Source organism: Anser anser (genome assembly GCF_964211835.1).
Source record: "Anser anser genome assembly, chromosome: 13".
NCBI lineage: Eukaryota > Metazoa > Chordata > Aves > Anseriformes > Anatidae > Anser > Anser anser.
In genome coordinates, this window is record NC_139734.1 from 22,169,086 (window position 1) to 22,190,823 (window position 21,738).

The window sequence follows — 21,738 nt, forward strand, 5'->3', positions numbered from 1 at the left end:
TGGTGGTGGTGGTGGGGGGAGGCTTCTGGGCTCTGTAGGCGCCTGGTTGTTACCTAACGCAGCCCGGGGTAGCACGAGCCTGCTTTACTGCGAGGGCGCATTGCTGGCTCACGTTCAGCGTGGTGTCCTCCAGGACCCCAGGGCTTTGCACCCCAAATCTTGGTAGTATTGACCTGGGGCTACGTGACACCGCAGCGCTGTTCAAGCCAAGCTGGGTCTGAGCGGGGACAGAGCTTCCCGACCGACGCAGACCTCTTCTGTGGGCGCGCTTAGCGCCAGGCCCAGATGGGAGAGGGCATGTTGCCACCTTCTGGCCAGCGGGTTTGCTCTTAAGGGCCACCATCTCCCCCCAGATCTGAGTCCCGGCCGTCACGGCGCTCCTCCACCGTGCTCGTGGCACTGGCAAGCCCCCCGGCAGCGGGGCGCTTTGCCCCCCTGTTAGCTGTAGGGCTTCCAGGCAGACCCCTCGAGGCGTGGACGGTGCCTGATGCTGGGGTCTGGGGGCTCTCTACCAGCCTGCCTCGTGCTGGGGCAGCGTACAGCTCCCCAGTACGTGCCGGGGCCGGGCGGCAGGCAGGACGGCACCACTGGTCCCCAGCACCCGTGGCAAGGCTCCTGCCGCCCAGCACCCCTTACATCGGGCTGTGGGGCCGGGGCAAGGCCCCCGTTCCTGGCTGACAAAGCACTTCTCGCATCTCCTGAGAAGCAGGAGAGGCTCTGCCGAGCGTTAGCTTTGATCTCCAGGGGACGTCGCTTCCTTGGGTGTGTTTTTGGATGCAAGGTCACCACGGGACACAGACGGGTTCGCGAGAAGCCAGTGCCAGCACAGGGAACGGCGTCTGGAGGCTTCTGATGCCAATCTCCGTCTGCCTCCTACAAAAGGTGATTTTTCACCAATCCCTCTTCACAGAAAAGTTTTGTGATGACTGAGCAGTAGGAAAAAAAAAGGCTTCCTTTTAAAGCAAATTCAACACTTCGTTTGATGTCAGTTCCTCTTAGCTCCATCCTTGAAGCAAGCGCAGGGCAAGTACTAAAAATACCCCTTCCACTTCCACGTCGGGCTGCCTCGGGGCAGCAGGAGGCTGAGGAAGGGGGTTCCCAGCCCAGCGAAAGGCTTCCCTCCTGCATCTCCTGGGATGGAAAGTGAAGTGGTGACCAGCCGGGTCTCTCTGCCCGCGCTGTGGCTCAGAGCGCAGAGGAGCGGGGAGGGCACCCGGGGAGCGTGGCCCCACCAGTCCCTGCCCTTCTGGCTCCTGTTCCCCTGGGGAGGTGCAAGGAGGAGCTCACGGGAGGGCGAGGAGAGAACCTGCTGCTGGGCAGGGCTCAGAGCTTGGAGCCCAGGCCCAAAGGTCTGGTTCACAGGCGCCAGGGTCGGGAAAACTGTCACCGCTCAGCATCCGGCTGTCGCGGGAGCTGCATGTGCTCACAGGAGGTCTTGCAGGCATGTCCCTGTCCCACCCAGCTGCTCAGCACCCACAGAGAGGCCAAGGAGGGGAGTAGCGGAGGAAGGTGAAGCTGGTTGTCCCGGATGTCCAAAGGTCCACGTGGCCCACCGTCAGGACTCTGGCTGGGGCCAAAGCAAATGACAGCGAATGGTTTGTGAACTGAGCAAGCACGTGGAGATACCTTACCGCGTACCATCCCAGCCTGCGGTCACTTGCAGCTCCAGGCTTACAAGAGGCAGCTTCATCTGAGGACCTTCCACGGGCTCCCCTCCCGCCAGGTCTTCCTCTCACGCCCCTGGAGAAGACGGTGCCCTCCGCACCCCACGCTCACCTACCCACCGTGGAGGAACCGCATCCCCTTGTCTGGGAGGCTGTGACATTGCCGGGCTGCGGTGACACGGGGTGGTGGCACGCCGCCGTGCGGTGCCGACATCCAGCCTCACTCCGTGTGTCCCGGCCACCTCCCACCGTGTCCCAGAGGTGTGGACAGGACCTGGAGCTGCCCGGGCTGGTGGCACTGGTGGTGGCCACGGTGGCAGCAGGTGACCGTCCTGCTGCGGGGCGCTGCCTTCCCGCAGGGAAACCGCCCCCCTTCCTCTTTCCGACGCGCTCGGCCGGTGACCTCAGCACGGGACGGATACTCAGAAGCGGTCCGTGGGCGGCTGCGACCTGCCAGGAGCTGCTCCCATCAGCTGAGCCCCCCCCAGGAGCGCGGTGACGCTGCCTGCCCGCTTCCCCTCCTCGCCCTGAGGGTGCTCTGCGGGGACCAGCGGCACCTTCCAGCTGGGATGGCTCGCGCTCGAGGGGAACGGGGCACCTGGGGACACTTCCATGCTGCTGGGGCCGGCTGTGTAGCACGCCCTGTCCCCAGGGCCCCAGGACCGCGGGGTGGGGGCACCCAGCTGCAGAACATCTGCCTGCAAGCCCGGGACGGCAGGGACGAGCGAAGCTGCCGCAGGGTTTGGGAGCTGCTTTCCCAGCCCGTTCCCTGCCAGCGTCTGCGGGCTGGGAGGCTGCGTGCCGGAGGTTCAGCGGCAGGTCCCCGTCTGGCCGGAGCCCCACCAGAGAGGAAGAAAGTGTCATGAATAACACGCCCGACCTCGCCAACCGGGATGGAAATAGCTGACGGGAGTTTTGTTGAGTCACGCAGAAGGGGCTGTGGTAGCGAGCGATAATGGAAAGCAGTGGTGGCAAAGTCCTGCGAAAGGGAGGGACGCCCGGGCTGGTGTCCCGGAGGAAATGCAGCCAGGGCCGGCCGCTGGGACGGGGACGCTGCCACCAGCCTCCTGTCCCATCCCGAAGGCGCAGAGCTCACACCGCAGTGGGCAGAGACGCATCGAAACCCACCCTGCCGCGGGGAGCCAGGGGTGCCAGGACGGTGCTCCGTCAGAGCGGCTGCCTTCGGGAGCACAGGAATGTCAGCAAAAATTCAATAAAAGGGATACCTTCGGCGGCGGTGTGCACTCACGTGGGCTCGTCTGTTGGGTGAAACACGGAGCGGGGGGGAGGGACACCACAGCATGTAGGGCTGCGGCTGTTCCACACCTCGCAGCACCCCGAAGGTGTAACCTCCCCGAGCGTTAGCTCGGAGCGGCGCCGGCGAGATTCGGGCTCCGCCACGCTGTCCGGTGAGGAGCACGAGGGGCGCCCGCCAGCACCGCCCTCGGCGCCTGCAGCAGCTCGAGCTCCTGCCTCCACGGAGAAAAAGGGAAAACACAAAACCGTGCTCTAACCCAGGCCGCTTGCAGGCAAGGTAATTTCCACATGAGTTAGCAGAACAGCTAGTTGGGAATTCCTGATTAAATCTATTTTTCTTTGAAAACGGACTGATTCAGTGAAATGCGAAAGCTTTCCACTGGAAAGAATTAGTTTTGCTGGATTTCTCAACTAATTCTCTAGAAAATTTGTAAACGGTCAGAAGATTTTAACCACCACTGCTCTTTTTTTCAGACTCAGATTTATACCCTTACAGCTTGGCACAAACCCAGGACATTTTGACACAATCATTTATTTGCTCAAACCTCCAAATTCTACAGATCTCTTAACCTCGTTTTGAGTCAAGAAAAACCTTCTCCAGGCTTTCTTTTCCTTTGTTAAGGCTCGTTGCCCCCTGCCCCGGCAGCCTCTCCAGCCCCTTTGCTAGGCCAGACCTCTCTTCCACCCCTCTTACCCTACACCACGAGTCTTTTTGCTGCCGCTCCATGGGGACAGGGCGCAGCCCATGGACAGACCTGACACCAACCCCAGCACCGCACACAGTGTCCCTGCAGATCACACAGCTGTCCCCAGCTCCGTGTCCCTGCGAGGCACGGCAGCTGCAGCAAGCCTTGGGCGAGGAGGACACCGGTGGGAGGCAGAACAGCTCACAGTGAAACACGCAGAAAGTACAGCCCGGGAGGTGGCTGAAATGAGGAACGCACCAAATGTACCAGGGACACCCCCTCGAAGGCTGCAGCAGCATTTGGGGCTCCATCCAGGAGCGCCCCTGGGACAAAAAGCAACACCCGGGGAGCAGAGGGCGGCTGGCGTGAGCCAGGACCCCAAGGGACTGCGGGGAGCTGGGAGCAGGGGCCGGCTGCGTGCAGAAGCAGGTCCAGCAAACACCCGCGGGCACCAGCCCCGGCGTCCCAGCAGCGATGCAGGCAGCCTGGGGAAGGAGTGCGTTTTACAGCAAAAATGCCCTTTGCTTCACAGTAAAACCATGATAAGCTTGAGAGGGAAAAAAAAAAAAGGAAAGAGGTAATCGGGATTTTAAGTGAATTCCAAGCCCTTTTGCTCTCACATCCCCTACACAACAGGTGTGTGGACGAGGAGGTGGCGTGCGCTGGGCCGGCTGGGGACTTTCAAGGTGGAACCAGAGAGATGTGAAACACAAGAGGTTTTGGCACGCCCTGATCTTTTCCCTTTCCCAGAGCTGGCCCCAGCCCCTGGATGCTGGGAGAGCCGCGAGGCTATGCAGACAACCACCTTTTCACAGCGGCCTTCGGGAGGGACAGACCAACACAAGCTGCCCAGGCCGGGCTTTCTTCTCCTTAGTGCTGAAAATGGTGGAGGGCAGGGCAGAACCACCCCCTGCGGCTACTTATTTAAGTATTAATTAATTACTAATTATTTAATTTCTTCCACAAACTAGCGTGGATGGGGACACCTTGCTTCTCAAGAGCAAGGGGGCTGCAGGAACCCAGACCCTCCTGGTGCCTGCCCAGCGCTGGGCTCAGCCCCGACGTTGCTCCGCAAAACACCTGAGATGCTGGAAAGGTGCGCCCCGAATAATATTATTAATAATATTAATAGTAATTAGCATTCTGACCAACAGCTGCAGCTCTCAGCACCGGCCTACACTTTAGTGTCACCGTCTGCTGGCCTCTCCTTGGCTGCCTTCTCCGTTTTGGGACGGGGCACGAAGCCGCCCACCCTGCTGCCCCGCAGAGCCCCGCACCCCGGCGGCTTGTGCCCCCTCCTCAGGAGGCAGCACGCCCCGTAGCCCAGGCACAGCAGGATGCTCAGCACCACCACCAGCGCCGCCGGCGCCCCTTTGGGACGCGGGCAGGGCCACCAGGGGTGGCTGCTGAGCGGGGCCGAGAAGTTGCCGCGGCGGTGAGGGTAGGCGCAGAGCGCCCGCTCCAGGTCGGGCAGGCGGACGCGCGCCGCCCGCAGCGTGTCCAGCCAGCCCAGCCTGCAGCAGCTGAAGGGGTTCCCGGCCACCCACAGCACCCGCAGGCTGCGGGCCCAGCTCGCCACGGCCAGCTTGGCCAGCGCCGGCAGGTTGTTGTCGCGGATGTCCAGGCTTTCCAGCGGGGAGCAGAAAAGACCCGCGGGCAAAAGGCTCAAGCGATTGCCCGAGAGGTCCAAGGCTTTGAGTGCGCCCAGGCAGGGGAGCTCTGTCGTGCCGTCCCCCATCCCGTTCCCCCGCAGCCAGAGCTCCTGCAGGGAGAGCTCCAGCCCCCCCAGGGCTGCCTTGGGCAGGGACAAGCCCGTGTTCTCGGACAGGTCTAGGGAGAGCAGCGAGGTCTGGTTGAAGGCGTAGGGCTGCAGCCGGGTGATGTTGTTCCTGGAGAGGCTGAGGTGCTTCAGGTGGGGGACGTTGTAGAAAGCGGTGCAGGGTCCTGCCCCGTGACGGCCCCCTCCCGACGTCCCCCCACGGTCACCTCCCCGGCTCTCACAGGGCTGGAGGCTGTTGGAGCCCAGGTCGATCGTTTCCAGCTGGGGCAGAAAATCAAAAAACCAGCGTGGCAAGGCGCGGATGAGGTTGTCGTGGAGGTCCAGAGAGCGCACGGAGAGGGACACGTTCTCCTGCGAGGTGGCCGCGCTGTCCCCTTCTGTGCCACCTGTAAGCGTCTCCCTCGTTACGTCCTGGAGACAATTCATGGCCACGCTGAGGTTGTGCAGAGAGCTCAGGCCATGGAAGAAAGCAAATGGGAACAGCTGCAGCTGGTTATTGCTGAGATCCAAGTCGGCCACACGGGTGAGGCCAGCCGCGGTGCTGGAGGACCCGTTAAACCTCGCCAGCTCGTCGTAGGGCAGCGCGAACGCTGCTGGGTGGCGTGAGCTCGGGGCCAGCGAGGCAATGAGGTTGTTGGAGAGGTTTAAGTGCGTGAGGTAATGCGCTCTGGGGAGCTCTGGAAAATAGAGGAGCCTGTTGTGGCTCAGGTCGAGCACCTGAAGCAGGTAGGGTTCCTCTCCCTCCTCCGAGACGAAGAGCTCCAGGGCGTTGTGGCTCAGGTTTAAAACTCGCAGCTGCCCGAGGCTGAAGCTGGAGATGCAGTGGAGGGAATTGAAGGCCAGGTTCACCACCTCCAGCTCCTCCAGAGCCCCAAAGGCTCCCTCCTCGATTTCCATGATGTAGTTGTTGCTGAGGTTGAGCTCGCTCAGCCGCGGCGTGCTCCAGAAGATGCCCGCGGGCAGCCTCGTCATCCTGTTCCCGGACAGGTCCAGCTTCTTCAGCGTGCTGAGGCTGCTGAGGTACCGGCCCGCCATGTGGCTCTCCAGGTTGTTTGCCGACAGGTCCAGGACCTCGATGTTGCTGAGCAAGCCGAAGGCTCGCCCGTTAGCGAGGTAATTGCGGTCCAGGCGGTTCGAGCCCAGGAGGAGGGAGCGCAGCTGGGGGAGCTGAGCCAGGGCGGCTCCCGACACCGCCTCCAGCTGGTTGAAGCACACGTCCAGGTGCTCGAGCTGCCCGAACCCCCGCATGCGGCTCTCCGACAGGTTTCGGATGAAGTTGTTGGAGAGCTCGAGGTACTTCACTCCTTGGCCGAGCTCCTCTGGAAACCTGTGCAGGCCAGCACCCTTGCATGACACCTTCGTGGGGCTCTAGGGAGAAGCAGGAAAACCCATCAGCATGGGACAGGGCGTGCAAAGGCACCACCAGGCAGGGGATCTGCTCTTCTCCACGTGCCTGAGCGATGGGAAGGTGAGCCCCGTTCCATGTCCTACCCTGCGATGGGAAGGGGCCAGGCCACCGAAAGCTGCTCAGGAGACAAGAAGCTTGTCTGCAGGGCCGAGGGCTGTCAGAGGGGAAGGGGGACGTAGCCTTTGTTTTTATGTTTGTGGATGGTGCGGTTTTCTGGTTTGCAGTGCCCTGTGACAGGGTGGCACCCGAGCCGGTGGCCTGGCTCACCTGCTCCTGCCCTGGTGCGGGCTGGTGTCACCGATGGCACCGTTTCGGTGGCCCACACCCCTCGGGCTGCCGGCAGGCATCAGATGGCTTCTGCAGGTCATCACCAACACCCCGAGCCTCAGCCCTCGGGGACAAGCGCATTTGAGCTGCGCAGAAGGGAAGGAAAAACCTCCGCCTGCTGCTCTTTCTGAGCAAGGAGAAGCCTTGGTGTCTGGTTGTCCTCCCAGGCAGCCCTGCAAGCACCATGGGCAAAGGGTAGGGGCAGCACTGACAGTGCCAGAGCATCCCTGTCCCCTCCTGGCGGCTGCACCTTCCCCTCCCTCCAAAGTGGTCCCCCTCGAAGGGCACCCCAGGGCATCGCCTTGGTGGAGCTGGGGGGGGACCGCTCGAGGTGCCACCAGCACAGCAGGACGGGGAGCAGCTGGGAAGGGCCCCGGGCAAAGAGGCTTGAAGGCAGGAGAGCCGAGGGGAGGACGGAGGTGGGAAGACAGGGAAGGAAAAGGAGACGGAGGCTGGATGAGGATGGACGGGGGGGATTTGCGTTTGGAACCTCCCTGCGCTGCACAGCGGGACGGGTGCCCGGGCCCAGCTCAGAGCCGGCGGGGAGCGCTGGGGCTGCGACAGCCCTCGGAAGCAGCCTTACCTGCTGGCACGGCAGGGGCTTGGGCCTCCCCTCCCAGCCAGGCTGGGCTCTGAGGACGGCCGGGAGCAGGCAGAGCAGCAAGCATCGCGGCCCGGCGAGCCGGGCTCCCAGCCGGAGCATGGTGGGCTGCGGGCGCTGCCAGCCCTGCCCGCTCCGCCGGTGCTCTCCGGCGAGCCGGGCTCGCTATAAATAAGCCTCGGCGTGGGATGGGGGAAGGAGATAACGCGTGGGGGGGGTGTTCGCAGCTACGGAAGTGGGAGAAGAGAGACATACGACTACAGAGGGGAAAAACAGTGCACGAAGCCACAAGGAAGGGAAAGAGAAACCGCTGGAGCAGGGAGGAGGCAGGGCTGCGCAGGGGCTCAGGTGATCGACCGAAACCGCTGTGGAAATCAAGTGCCAGGGAGGAAAGCTGCTACCTGGGAAAGCAGAGGGTTGCTGCAGGGGTTCCCCCGCTCTTCTCCGGTTTCCTCTGCCCTGTGCCAGGGCTGGGCTGTGCCCGGACCCCAGCAGCAGCCACCAGGACCCCTGGGACCCCCTGGGACACCACGGCCGCAGTAGAGCTTGGTGCCCAGGGGAGCAAATTCTCCTCCCGGCCCCGCAGCCGGGGCTCCCCCATGGCACCTGTGTGCCCTGGGAACCAACCGCTGCGGCTTTCACCGCCCGGCCCCTGGGGCAGGGGGTGCCCAGCACAAAGCAGAGCCCTCAGAGGGGACCAGGGGTGAACGCGGCCCCTGGCACTGTCAGCCCTTCCCCTGTCCCCAGCGGGATGCGCAGGGCTGGGCTCCTCACTGCCACATCCCTGCATCCCCACCAGGCCTGGAAACGGGCGTCTGGGCCACGCAGGAGACGTGGGGACACCTCCTGTGGCAGCTCCAGGCTGTGTCCGGGTCCCCAGAGCCGCACACCACGGACACAGGTGTTTTCGTGGTGACATCTCCGTGTCCCTGTGCCGCCTAGTGGTGACACAGTCCCTGGGGACACAGGGCCACCTCACAGCAGCCTTCACGGTGAGTCCTGCAAAACGGACTTCTGCTGCTTTTTTTGGCTCCAGGCGGCTGATCTCCCTCCATCCGTAGGAACGCGTCCGGGCTGCTGCCCAGCCTTAGCTGTTGTTCCAGAGGTAGAGCTGTTGCTCTGCTCCTAGACGTGCCTGGCAGAATAATAAATGATAATAACAACAATAATATTTTTCCCTTTCTGCATATCTGTGCAACTGGTTACACCCAACGATGCAGCAGCCCGGCTTCCCCCGATGGTGCCCTGACGGTGGATGTGCTCCACCGCAGCCCGGGCCAAAGGCAGCTGCAGGAGAACAGCCCTCGACTGCTCCCGGGGGCGATCGATGTGAGGCTCGCACGTCTGTGCAGATGCGGGAGCAGCCGCCGACCCCTGGCTGAACCTGTGCGGCCCCGGCCCCCAGCCAGCACCTCCCGGGGAGCTGCCCTGCGCACCGGCACCTCCCGGGGAACCCCAGCCCTCGCCCCGGCCACCGGGCTCGGGTCCGCATAGCAGGCACGGCGGTGAAATCAGCCAAAAGTCCCTGATCAAAAGCAAGGGACTTCTGCAGAGAATCCCTGGGCGCTCGCGTCCCGAACCCGTGAACTCCCCGTGCTGAAGAAAACCCGGCACCCGAGGTCTCAGCAGTGGGGTGCGCGGATGCTCCGGAGCCGAGCTGTAAGACCACCTGCCCCCTAAGCCATGCTGGCACAAACCCAAAACCAGAACAAAGCACCTTTCGTTTCCTCCTCCACCTTGTGCTGCCTCTCATTTGGGGCATCGTTCTAGGTGCCCTGCTCCCACGGAGAGTGATCCCTGAGCCAGGGCAGCAGCACCCCTCGGACGAGCTCCTCTGCACCCACCACCTGCCAGTGCTGAGCATCGAGGAACACCCAGAGATCAGGAAAAAGCTTTATTTGCAAAGAAAATATTGACAATTTACATAAACTTACATCCTAATTTATATACATTATGTATATTTTATATACAGATAGTGTCTTGAATAAAGATGTCGAAGCACAAAACAGCATCAGTATATCTCTGTGCAGCTCAGACAAATAACAGGCTCGGAGTTGTGTATCTTTTCCCACAACTCCTCTCCCATTATGTTTTTACTGGGGAGGTTGAGGAGAGGCTTCCTCCTACACCTGGAAGGGATGAACACAGACATCACGGGGGGATCGGGCTTGCAAATGGGTGCAGCAACTGAACGCAGCTGCGCCTGGACAGGGGACAGTGTCTGGTCCGTGAGCCAGAGAAATGGAACAAACCCGAGCAGCCTGCCCGGAGGAGGCTCAGCTCGCAGACGGGGGCGAGGGGGCTTGCTGTGACCAGCTGCCTTTTTGCTCCCGAGCTCTGAGCTGACACCCCAGGGAGCGTGCTGCTTGCAGCACGTCCGGATTTCACAGAGCCACGGAAGACGCGCACCTGGGAGCAACTCCCACGTGAACATCTGCCCCGTACCTCCTCGGACCGGGAAACGCAGCCTCTCCTCCACTTTCTCCAAATGCCCACGCCAGGACTTTTGGGGACAGTGAAGGGGGGGCTCCTGGAAGGCACGCAGTAAGTCAGTGGGCCACGAGAGAGTGAGCGCCTTCACAGGGCCCTCTGCCCCCCTGATTGCCAGAGGAGGGGCTGCCCCACCAGACGAAGGGAGGACCAAGCCAATGTAGTTTGCTCATCTCTCTCCAGCTGCAGCCCAGGTGCCCTTTTCTGAGCACCGAACGCTGGAAGGACGGTGCCGAGTCCCCTGACGGGCTGGCAGGGGGCAGCAGTAGGCCCACAACTGCTTACCTGGGCGAGAAAGGCACTGGAGGAAAGCACAGACAGGTATTTGTGGGCAGGGAGCCATGCCCTAACGCGTTTGCTGGAGAGAATCCTTCCTTCCAAAGGTGCCCTGAACACAAGAGCAGAGCTGGCTTCCCTACGGATTGTCTGCATAGAGGATCTTGGGGGGGGAGAAGGGTTTTGAATGAATTAAATACCAATCAGCTGCTTGCTACATTTCTGCAAGTGGAGTCCAGCCAAACACTGAGTGGCAGAGCTAAGGCACGGAGGTAAGAGCGAGCTAGCGAGTGCCGCCGGCAGGAAGGGCGGCACGTGGGAGGGCAGCAGTGACCGCTGCGGGGACCGGAGCGCTGCGCCACCGCCTCCAGCACGCCGATGTCGGCCTGTCCACAAGGCGCTTCCTTCTCAGCCAGCCTGGGGACTGACACACACCGGAATGAGAAGACACCAGAGGGAAAGACTGGAGCAAGGCCCTGTTCCTGCTGGAGGTGGTTGAACTCTTCCACACGCATCCTCCTCAAGCTCTTTTGTGCTGCTTCCAGCCCTTTCTGGCTCCAGTTACGGAAACCTGCAGAGGCACCGAAGACGGTGGCGCAGAGAAGTGTCATACAGAAGAAGCTACGCTACAGCCTAGGCAACCTGCACTGCAATGCTTCATTAACGAGAACTTGTTGCTGGGCAGCCCACGGGTTTCAAGTATAAAACACTCCCCAGGGCTGCCACAGGGCCGGCGACGCATCGATCGCTCAGACCAGCGGTGAAGGTGGCTCTTGGCACGAAGGCCACCCGAAGCCAGGTATTCCCCGGTCTCTGAGCCCACGTCGCGGTGCTCAGGCTGCGGTGTCAGACCAGAAGCAGCCCCTAACGCCTTCTGCTGCTCGCGAGGAGGGAGGCAGGAACCGCTTCCCCCTGTCCCCTCCCCGCCGCCCCACGCACACGCCAAGGGGGAGCTTGGCAGCGCTGCCTGGGGTTTTCGCAGCAACGGGGGATTCTCCCTTTGCCTCCTCCTGCTCGCAGCCATACTCAGAAGCGAATCACAGATCCTGCCAGTGGGGGACAAAGAATGCAAACTACATCCATCGTGCTCTCCCGAGCCATTTCATTATTTATGCTTGCCCCAAAGTCTTGCTGTTCAGACTGTATTCTAAAGCAATTCTGTTAATGATTTGCTTAATGTTCTCACTATACACAGTTGTCCTGATTCATTCTTGTCAAAGGAACATGTCCTTCTTAATCCGTTTTAAAGGAAATAAACCACAAAGACTAGTTAAGTACCCCTAAGGCTCTTGCTAGTCCAACATGTTAAGGCTAGAAAGGAGGAGAACATATTGAAAAAGAAATAGCAGGCAATTTTTCATGCAGTTATTTTATAAACTGCACGCCTCCTGTGAATAGCGAGGCCGAAGCCAAAGCTGGGTGCCCCCAAGAAATATTTATCTCCCAATAACTGCAATAGTTGGCAAGTGAGATCACTCGCTACGGATCGGGAAAAGCAACGGAGCCAAGAATGCCCCAGCCAGGGCGGCCGCACCGATCGCTACCCGCGGGTGGACGCTGGCTCCTGCATCCCCGCAGGTGAGCGCGGCCGAGCCTCCGCTGCTGGCCAAGAGCTGGGCTAATATCACCCAAGGCATCGGTTTGGGGCTCGCTCCCAGTCCTGCTTTTCCTCTTTGCCATATAGGCTGAAATTCCGCTGCCCTCTTCGCTTAACGAAACGTGCTCTGAAAAGAAAGCCGGTTGCAAAACCGAACAAACGCCACGACCAAGCCCAAACCAAGGCATGACACAAAGAGCAGCCAGCGTCTCAGCCCCTCGCTCAGCTCAAGCACATCTTATAGCTTTAGATCTCACCAGTTGAGGGGAGGTAACGGGAGAGAGTTGCTCAAGAAGCCAAAAGAAACAATAGCGTCCCAGCTACTCTATTAGTCACCAGAAATCGAGTTATGACTAGACTCAGCAGGGCTCAGAGAAAAGAAAAAGTGGTGACTTCATGCTGGACCAGACTTCTTAAATACACATTTTTGCTAGAGACTCCATCACCACTTATTAGAGCATTTTAGGTAGAAGAGTGCCAAAAGGAAAAGGGTGTGGGGAGGAAGGATAAAAACCACATCTAAGAGCAGGGCAGTTGCTATTAAAACAGAAAAAAAAAAAAAAACCTTTCCTGTTTGAATATTTTATTCTTAAACATGACAAACTTCTTCAGAGTGTTTTCACAAGTACTTTTGTCTGCTCTACACGGCTCTGTGAAGCCTGTAGAAATGTGTTCTGGTTTGCAACACATTAATTAAAAAGACCAAAAAAAAAACAAACAAAAAAAACCAACAAACCAAACCAAAAAACAAAACAAAAACACAAATTGCTGTAACAGCAGCAGTACTTTAAGGCAGCCCCCGTTAGGGCAGTGTACACCTCTGGGGTAATGGCAGGAGCTGAAAGTAGCAGAGGCTCTGGAACCGGGATCATCTTTATCTTTGGGACTTTGCAATTTCTGGAATGTAGAGGCAGTTTTCTCTGTGCTAAGCCTGCTCTATTAAGTGTTTAGCTTCCTCTCAGACACACTGCTTTTGCAGCCTGCTTTCAAGCTCTTAGCCTTCCTTTCTCACACTCCTGAGGATGAATGTAAACACCACTGACTCTGTCCTATTCACCTCCCTTCGCACCATGCTGCCATCCCAGTGCGAACCGAGAAGGCAGCAAACCAGAAACCCCATTTCTTGCTTTCGTCAGCCGGCAGAAGCAGGAGTGCCTAGACAGGACCATTTCGACAGACGTCTATCTTCTCCTGCTACTGCCTGGGATGCTCTTGCTAGTGCAACATAGAAGCAGAGACCCACATCACTCTCAACAAGCCTCATGTGAAGATCACAGAGCAGAATATCAGTGCAGTAATACTTGAAATACTGAGACAAGGCAGACACAACAGCCTTTCTTCCTCACAACGCTTTTTCGGCTAGCTTTTTGATCCAAGTCTCCATGCGAGTCACAGAAGACATTGTGCTTCCTGCATTCACATATAGGAATAAATAGCTCTGGATCAGTTTTCTTTATGGCCGGATTACAGAACCCCCTGAAATACTGATACGCTTATGAACAGCAGCACTGTGCAGTTCTGTGAGTATCCTTGGATATGCCAAGTTCATCTAGGATGCTGGTGCATCTCCTAGGCGTATAGCCCCAAAGAAAGTTGTGTGCTTGCTCATGTTGATGGAGATGTCAGCATGGACCATTTTCACAGCAATCTTCTGCCTGGCTTTGAGGAGGCAGACCCCAGCTGTATAGCAGGTATTGAAGTTGGTCTTGCCGGTCTCAATACTCCGAGTGCATTGCAGAAAGGGTTTTTCATCCACCACCACCTCATAGCTGGCAAAATCTGTGAAGTTTATGTAGTATACCTGATGTGAAGCAGGAAGAAGAAAGACTATTAGGCAGTGTATTTGTGCACCAGGAAGAAGTCCACATTCCTTTCAAGGCATACGTATGGCCCCTCTGCTAACGATCCCTTCCTCGGCCCCTGGCCACCCATGCTCACGGGAGGTTGGCTTGTTCAGGCAGAAAGACCCTCAAGCCAATGAAACATAAGGAAACTTTGTATTTCACTTCACACTAATAATACAAGCATGCAAGTGTCTTCAAATCCAAGTATCTTTATGGCCCAGCTAGGAATCCTCACGTAAGACCCTGCTTCTTACAGGAAACATTACAAACCTGTGCAGGCTGAGTTACAGCAACCTGAGAACAAACCTATCTGCTACAAACAGCTTTTCATCCAACAAACAGACAAAGATTTTAACTGAAGTCCTCTTTCACTTACCTGGCAAGTCCTGCTTTCTGGATCCCATGAGCCTCCTTTAGTGTTGACATCAAAAATGCCCTAAGATGACTGGGAGCTGCCTTCTTTGTAACTGGACTTGAGGCGCTTTCAAAGGCATAAGCTATTACAGGGAAGACACCCTCCCAACCTCCGCACCTTGGAGGCGGATGACCTCAGGGTATTTGTACTGATTTAACTCCTGGATTTAGTGACTAAGTCCCCATGACTGTTACTTGCTCAGTTCCTTAACCCTCTCCCACGTGCTGATTCGGAAGAACTGCAAGATGCCTGGGAAAGACTCGCACAAGGAGAAGTCTGTCCCAGGGAGCCGCTTCCTCCTGATGGAAGGAAACTATTCATTTTGGATGCACCTGCTAGTTGTTCTTAGCCTATCTTCTGTGACCACAGAAGCTAAACAAGGCCGAGTCCCCTTTTTTCTCCTCGATGGGTTAAAGCGACAAAAGCTTCAGAGGCCCAGTGTTATGGCCAGCAATTAGCATGAAGCGCTTGGGAAACAATTATACTTTGGCCCATGTAGAGTTATTTTTCCTGCCCCCATCCAAGCCAACGCATAACCAGCTCCATGGAAGAGCCCTACCTCACCTGACACCCACAGCCCACTTCACCTGACCTGGTACAGTCAATGGGCCTGCTAGCCGAATATAAGCAAATCATGATCAGGAGATCGGAGGGGCTAAAATCTTGTACCAGAACCTGGACAGCTTTTCAGCCCGCAGGTGACCGGACACCCTGCCTGCTGTGGAAGGGCTGGGTAGAGCGTGGCAGCTCACACTCTGTGCAGCTTAGAAGCTGTTCAGAAACTTGCAAGAGACTGGGAGCACTGCGCTAAATGACAGTATGCCTCCTGCATTTATTTTTTCCAAATGAGGAAAGGAAATTATGTTTTAATTCCTATATCCTAAATCATAATATGAATTATTTTGTTCAGTACTTTCTACCTAGGCAGCTCTGTACATCCATCGCTGGTACCAGCTAAAGCAGCAGCTGAGCCATCCTGCTGCACAACAAGGCTGCTGGCACATCGTGTCCCTCTGAAGCTACACAAAGAACGTGGAGGCAAAACGGAATTACCTGGGCTGGAGTTTGGCCAAGCCACCCCGGCTGGGAGTCCTACGCTTACAAAGAGCGACACGGTTTCTCAATGATCACAAGTTGTCAGGGTTTTGGTATGACATCCCTCTTAAAGCACAGAGCCCAGCCTCCTGCTGGGACTCTTGCTCTGCAATAAGGTTTAGATTTGCTGCTGACTGACTGCGCAGACAATATGGTGGGGGAACAAGTCATTGGTGGCATATGGGATTTGGTGGGGCGCCTGCGCGCGTGTCGCAGTAACTAATCTCTTGCAGCTGGTGTCATGGCGAAACGTCTGACCTCGCACTTCCAAACTCTAACTTCTTCCTCCGACACACATCTCCTAGAGCATGAAGTGGTTAAAGGTACATACAAGTTCTTGGCATTTGCTAGTTGTCTGGAGCCCTCTCGTGGTTCATGCAAGGCTTCCATTGGAACACAAGAATAGGAGTTAGGCCTAGGACCGTACTCACTTCTACCTGACTATAGATGAAGTATGTGCCGTCCACCAGTACCTCCAGCTCCCCACTGCGGGCATGCAGCTTAAACACCTTGGGGTTCATAGTGATGCGAGACCAGTCATTGAGGACTCCACCTGAAAGATCTCAGTATGAGAAAATGGCAGTCACTCAGTACCCGTCAGGATGAAAAGCGCGGGAGCACAGAAATACAGTGACATTGCAAGGTTTCATACACAACGCCTGACACAGACCCACGTTGAAAAGTCAAAACTTGGCAAGAAAACCCCAGAATTAAGGACCGTGCTGTGCTAGTTTTGACTCCTTCCCACAGCACTAGCTCTGATGACACCAGCACTAGCTGCTGTCTGAATGGGACACCCACATCATGCAGCGTGCAGGATGAGCGATTTCCATCTCTGCTTATCCTTGTTAGGAGTCCCTCTTCTCACCCCTGAAGCAGCACGTGGCCTTTTGTACTACACTGCATTCATCCCCAGCATCGGACACAGACGAGCTCATCTTCTCCTGAGGCTAAGGTGAGCTTATCATCGTACCTGAGTGTTTCCCAGCCCTGACAAAATGTTCTCATCAAGAGTAAGTGCTATCATCCCCACTGCACAGCAAGGACACTGGCACATGGAAATCAGTGCCAGTACTTCAATGTATTTGCTGTGTTTTCTAAATTCAGCTCCGAGGCCAGGGGTTGGTTTTTGACACTCTGCCTGTTCAGCCACAGAGCACAAGCAGCTTCTGGTAGCTGTGGTTACAGCAGCACTTCTGCAGCTCAGACCCCAGGCGCCTCTTGAAATTTTGGCCCTTTGCTGCTGGTGACTTCCCTGGTATCATGGAAGAAACTCTGCAGAAGGGTAGGATCAGAATCCAGCCCTCCAGGCAAGATTCCCAGCTGACATTACCCAGCCAGAAGGCTATTAAATGTCCTCAACTTCCCATCTCTTTATTCATTCCCCTCCCCACACCTCTCTACCCAGTTTCCACACCAAACGAAGTAAAACTTCCACAGCGTGCTGCAGACAAGTACTTCATGAGGATGACGGCAAGGCTAGGATGAGAACAGTGATTCCTGTCCTTACGGGAATTGGACTAAATCTGCCTGCCCCACTCAGTGCTGCTGAGCACGAAGACACAGCCTTCACCTTCATTTTAAGCCCTGGGATCTTCCGTAGAAGAAAACTGGGCCTTGCAGCAAAATAAACAAAAGTATTATGGAAAAAAATGGTGTGCAACTATGGCCTGAAATAGTCTCTCAGGACAGATATGTGCATGGAGGCCAATTTAGGGTTGTACAATTGATTTTAATTCTGATATCCCTTGACTTCAACGTTCTTGACTTTACAACTAGCATTGTTTTAATGAACGCTGTGTGATTACATTTCCTAGATTTAAAAAAGTCAAAATAACAACAAAGTAAAATGGCATCACGTCACACCACACGAACCTATACTGGGGTCCTCAGCACACAGTTAGGGGTTTACAGAGCCGCCACCCAGGCCTCTGCCACTGGAGCCAGCAGGATAGCTGACAGCACCAGCGGACCTCTGTTCCCCGGACGGGCACATCCCAAGGACACGCTGCTACGTGCCGAGAACGGCACCAGGTCTGTAGGTTTTATCAAATGCAACTCTCTTTCCTCCCAGTCTTCGTCTGCTTTTCTGCTGCCTGCCCCTGGCTGCTAAGCCGGCAGGCTGTGGCTTCTGCTCACTGTCAGCTGGACAGCATTAATGCCTGAGTGCCCAAGGAAGGCAGGCTCAGAGCAGGGGATTGTTCCCGAGCAGCAGGGAAGGACGGTTACAGGGTAATTCCCACTCTTAGAGAGTAGCGTACACTCTGTAAACATACACGGTTCCCATTAATAACGGGATAATTACTTTCTGAACATAAGCAAAACAGCATCTTTTCCCTCGTGCTGTTGTTAGAAACGGCCCATTTCCTTTTTGTTTTTGGGAGCTTTCCCTCGCCCCGCTGCAGTAAAGACATTCAGCTCGAAGGATACTTCCCTAACCGTGAGAAACGTCAGCTCACGCCTGGTGGAAGAGATAAACCGAGCCTTTCCACAGGAGCCCTGGCCAGCCCTCACCGTCCCACGCACGGTGCAGAAGACGGTGACCACGGGTCCTGCAGCCCTGTCCCCAGGGCTCCCCGGGGTCCAGGCAGGGGACAAGCCAGCTCCTCTCCAGCACAGCGAGACATCGCCAGCCGAGAGACAGCAGCTAATGAATGAGACCCAGCTGTTGGCAAGAGGAGCAGAAACCCGAGCAGAAATCGGAGAGGGATTCGGGGAGGAAGGAGGAGAGCTGAGAACTGCTGGTGGATGTGAAATGGCTCGGCAGGACCTGGGCTGAGTTACAGACGTGGGGGGGATGCTCAGGGGGCTGGGGAGCTGCAGGGTGTGCTTGCCTGCAGCGGGGCAAGGCAGGAGGAGCTAGCAGCTGTGTGTCTGTGTGTCCTCGCAGCTCTCTCTGGAGCTGCGCTTTCCCCTGAAATATATTCATGGGGAAATGGGGAAAAACACAGGCTAACGGGGTTTCGACAGGAAGGGGATATACTGCAGGCTTACAATAGAAAACAACAACAAAACAGACTGGGGAAGAAGGCTGGCCGGTCAAGGGGCTGAGGAAAACTGATTTAACAACAGGTGGGAGGAGGCACACTATCTGGGGGCCAAGGGGAAGCGAGACCCAGTGGGGCTGGAGTTCTGGGAGAATAGAGACAAACTGGGAAGTCTGAGCACAAAAGAAATGGGGCTGGACACTGAGCAGAAAGCTCCTCTGAAGTGTTTGGGCAATGGGAATCAGACTGTCATGGTCAGTAATCGATGCCCCCTATCGCAGAGTGGTCTTAGATCCAGGTATGTGACATGGGCTGCAGGACAGGTTCAGTAAGTGCCAATATCATGAGATCCTTACCATTCTTCACTTGGATTGCTGAGCCTTGGCCTTGAAGGTGGACCACAGCTGGCTGCAAAGAGAATACAGGGATTTAAAGTTGGTCAGAAACACCGCGTCGTTTTACAGTAACCGACATGGCTTCACGGCTTTGCCGACCGGTACATGACAGTACTCTGAGATCATTACTGCTTTTCATAAACAAACAAATTAAAAAAAAGATGGGAGCAGCTGAGAACAACATGTTCAATTACTGGGCAAGAAGTGAGAAGCCCAAGCCAGATTAACACGGCTTGCTCTTGAGCAATGAGAAAAGTGAGCTCAGTCGCTCATTTTGTGGAGCTATGATTTAGCACAGAGGGGAAGGGGTGGGTTTGGCACGCTGGCAAACATAACCGGTAACTTGAAAGAAAATCAACCAACCTGGATGTCTCTGGAGCCTGCCTTGTCTGTGGCACCTGCAAAATGCAATTTCACATCACTGCAGAGTTATGCTTGAAAGGGCTGCAGTAAATATTCCTATGAAGAAAACTCTTACCCCATAACAAACATTAAAGACCCATTTATAGCAGGAGGAGGATGTTAACAGCTATATGGGGTACGGCTTCATGTTAGAAAGTATGCAAGTAAGAAAAAGCCTCATCCTACTTCTTTCTTATTTTATTCCCGCATTCTGCCTAGCATCATCAAAATGCCCCAACGATATTCAACCAGTTTCCACTAGAAGGAAAAATTGCACAACTCCTTTGCTGATCAGTAGTGGTAACGAAGACTCTTGGCTGCAAAGATTACAAGTTTGACTCCGCAGTAACGCAGGTCATTCACTGCATTCAAGCTCCATGCTGAAATCTCTTTTCTCCGAGAGCCAAATCTCTATTAAAGAGGAGATGCTTGTGGGCAGCACTCTAGAGTGCTAAGGACCTCATGCTGCTGCTGGCCTGTGCTTCAGCAGTTTCTGAGACATAAACTGAAAAGTCAACCGAGTTTTCCTTTGAGAGCCATGCAAGCCATAGGGTGACAGCCCTGATTTCTCTGAAGAAGCATTTTTTAATACCAGACTGTTCATGTGCATAGCACAAACAACAGTGATGTGAGCTTCCACTAACATGCATTTTAAAGAGTAATTAAATTCAGGGATTTTTACAAAATAATTGGCATATGACTCCACGGAGGAATAGTATCATACAGATACACAGAAGCAAAGAGAAACACAACCAAGGACCACAGGAGAAAAATATGTTTTCATCTGACTTGTATGGCAAAACCCAACTGACTTGGTTGCTCGTGCTCCCGGGATGTTTTAGTGCTCGTGTTAAGCAGCACCCTCCCCGGTCCGGATGCAGAAATGGGGTTTGTGTCAGGAATGAAGGCAGAGGGGGGCACCCAGCCACGGGGACGAGCGGTTACCTGAGGGGCCCTGCAGCCCGGGCGGTCCCTGAGGGCCTGGTGGGCCGGGGGGGCCGGGGGGCCCCATGACGGTGGTGCCGGGAATCCCGGGGATACCAGGAATGCCGGGGGGGCCCTGGGGGCCAGGAGGGCCCGGTGGCCCCTGGGGTCCGTTGGGCCCTGGAGGACCGGCCTTCTTACCTGGAAAAAACACAAGGCCAAGCGTTAGCGTTTCCCACTTCAGCCCCGCTCCAGCCCCAACAAGGAGGAACACCCGGTCGGATGGGCCACAGCAGGCAACCCCGAAAACATTCCGCCATTTCTTGATTTTACAACGAAAATAGCTTTTTGACGTAGAACAGCTGCAACCTTCCTCACCTGCTGTACCCATATGCCTTCATATCTACATCTTTAACGTCAGCAGCACGCAGCCTGTAGGGACGTGACCACGTGCCACCGGATCCCCTGGCCCAGGGACTCCTCCAGAGGGCAGTTCGGAGCCGAGCTGCAGCTCCTGCTCTCGCCCCTTCCCTCCCCGCAGCATCCCAGCACTGAGCATTGCATGAAGCACTCAGATGCTCAGTGCCTCAGAGTAACTCAGTGCCCAGCCTGGGCTTTGGGTGGAGGGCCGAGGGGACGGCTAGCTGAACCCCGAGGAGGAAAGCACCGCAGAACTGCCGCGTTCCTTGAGCACCTTGCATCAGGCACAAGGACAAAGGATGGGAAAAGAAAGTGCAACGATGCAAGTAGACTGCAAGTAGAAGCAAAGACTCTGATCAGGCACGCACACAGGGGACCGAAGTAAGGTCTGCAGGGAAAACCTGACCTGCGATTTCCTGATTTTCCAGATCCCTGTGACAAATTATGGTCTTTTGATGTAGTTTTTAAAGAGCGGTTTTCTAACAGCCTCTATGCCAAAGAGCTTTACTAACATGGCAAAGCCGTTTCATCAACTGCTGCAACAAAGTCTGCTCCAGCACAGAATTAAACCATTTTTTAGACAACAGCAACGATAGAAAACAAAGACTATGGGTATGGTTTCTGCGTACATTTATGTACTTGTTTCTCTACTAACTATGCATCGCTGTGGTGGGACCAAACCACAAGAAATGAACTATTTCAGTTCGTGCAGAACTGGAAGGATCTAATCCGGTGCACCGCGGCCACCAGCCACGGCCAAGGGAGAGCTGTGCCGCTCAGTGGCAGTGTGCCACGCGGTCCCTTCCCGCGTCACCTGCCCCAGCACCCAGCTGCTCCTTTCCGCACTGCCACGGGGCCGAGAGTCAGTCGGCCGCACAGAATTAACCTCCAGCCCCGCTTTTCGTTTCTAGGTCCAAAGGAAGCAGAATGCTATCGTGTGCTTCGTTTAAAGTAGAAAGCTAAGTTAAGCTAAATACTCATAACTAAAATAATATTGCGGTAATACTGGTATCCTACAAAAACAGGGCAAAGGCTTAAGGGGACAAATTGTTACCTGCAGTGTTTTTGCCCACATTAGCAGAGGTGCCTTCGAATCTGAGCTGGCCACAAGCCAGGCTTCCTCTAATCCAGCAATTCTCCGCCTCCTCCTCCTCAGGATAACGACAGGTC

At 56.0% G+C, this 21,738-nt stretch overlaps 2 protein-coding genes across 7 annotated transcripts in view; both read right to left on the minus strand.

The window, feature by feature from the left end:
• Nucleotides 1–4,763: 4,763 nt before the first annotated feature.
• On the minus strand, nucleotides 4,764–9,515 carry LOC310880687 (transforming growth factor beta activator LRRC32-like). Its single transcript, XM_083796880.1, has 2 exons — nucleotides 7,706–9,515; nucleotides 4,764–6,755 (listed from the first exon to the last, which is right to left on the minus strand). The coding sequence occupies exons 1-2, from the start codon at nucleotides 7,823–7,825 to the stop codon at nucleotides 4,782–4,784; spliced, it is 2,094 nt and encodes a 697-aa protein (XP_083653006.1). The 5' UTR covers nucleotides 7,826–9,515; the 3' UTR covers nucleotides 4,764–4,781.
• Nucleotides 9,516–9,604: 89 nt separating this feature from the next.
• The window catches only part of EDA (ectodysplasin A), a 76,383-nt gene continuing 64,249 nt past the window's right edge, over nucleotides 9,605–21,738 (minus strand). For 3 of the 6 annotated variants that reach the window (XM_083796892.1, XM_083796888.1, XM_083796893.1), the window contains 5 exons: nucleotides 20,170–20,349; nucleotides 19,186–19,220; nucleotides 18,784–18,835; nucleotides 15,872–16,002; nucleotides 9,605–13,887 (listed from right to left, as the gene is read on the minus strand). In XM_083796892.1, coding sequence (XP_083653018.1) covers nucleotides 13,636–13,887; nucleotides 15,872–16,002; nucleotides 18,784–18,835; nucleotides 19,186–19,220; nucleotides 20,170–20,349 — 650 coding nt within the window. In that variant the 3' untranslated portion in view covers nucleotides 9,605–13,635. The remainder of the gene's footprint in view (nucleotides 13,888–15,871; nucleotides 16,003–18,783; nucleotides 18,836–19,185; nucleotides 19,221–20,169; nucleotides 20,350–21,738) is intronic. The other 3 variants (XM_083796890.1, XM_083796891.1, XM_083796889.1) reach the window with 3 other exon arrangements.

Bases quoted from the DNA above. Each gene is read 5' to 3' on its own strand.
- LOC310880687 (XM_083796880.1), bottom strand. From the start codon at position 7,825: ATGCTCCGGCTGGGAGCCCGGCTCGCCGGGCCGCGATGCTTGCTGCTC. The intron at 6,756-7,705 runs GTAAGGCTGCTT...GCTTCTCCCTAG, and splicing joins AGCCCCTGCCGTGCCAGCAG to AGCCCCACGAAGGTGTCATG.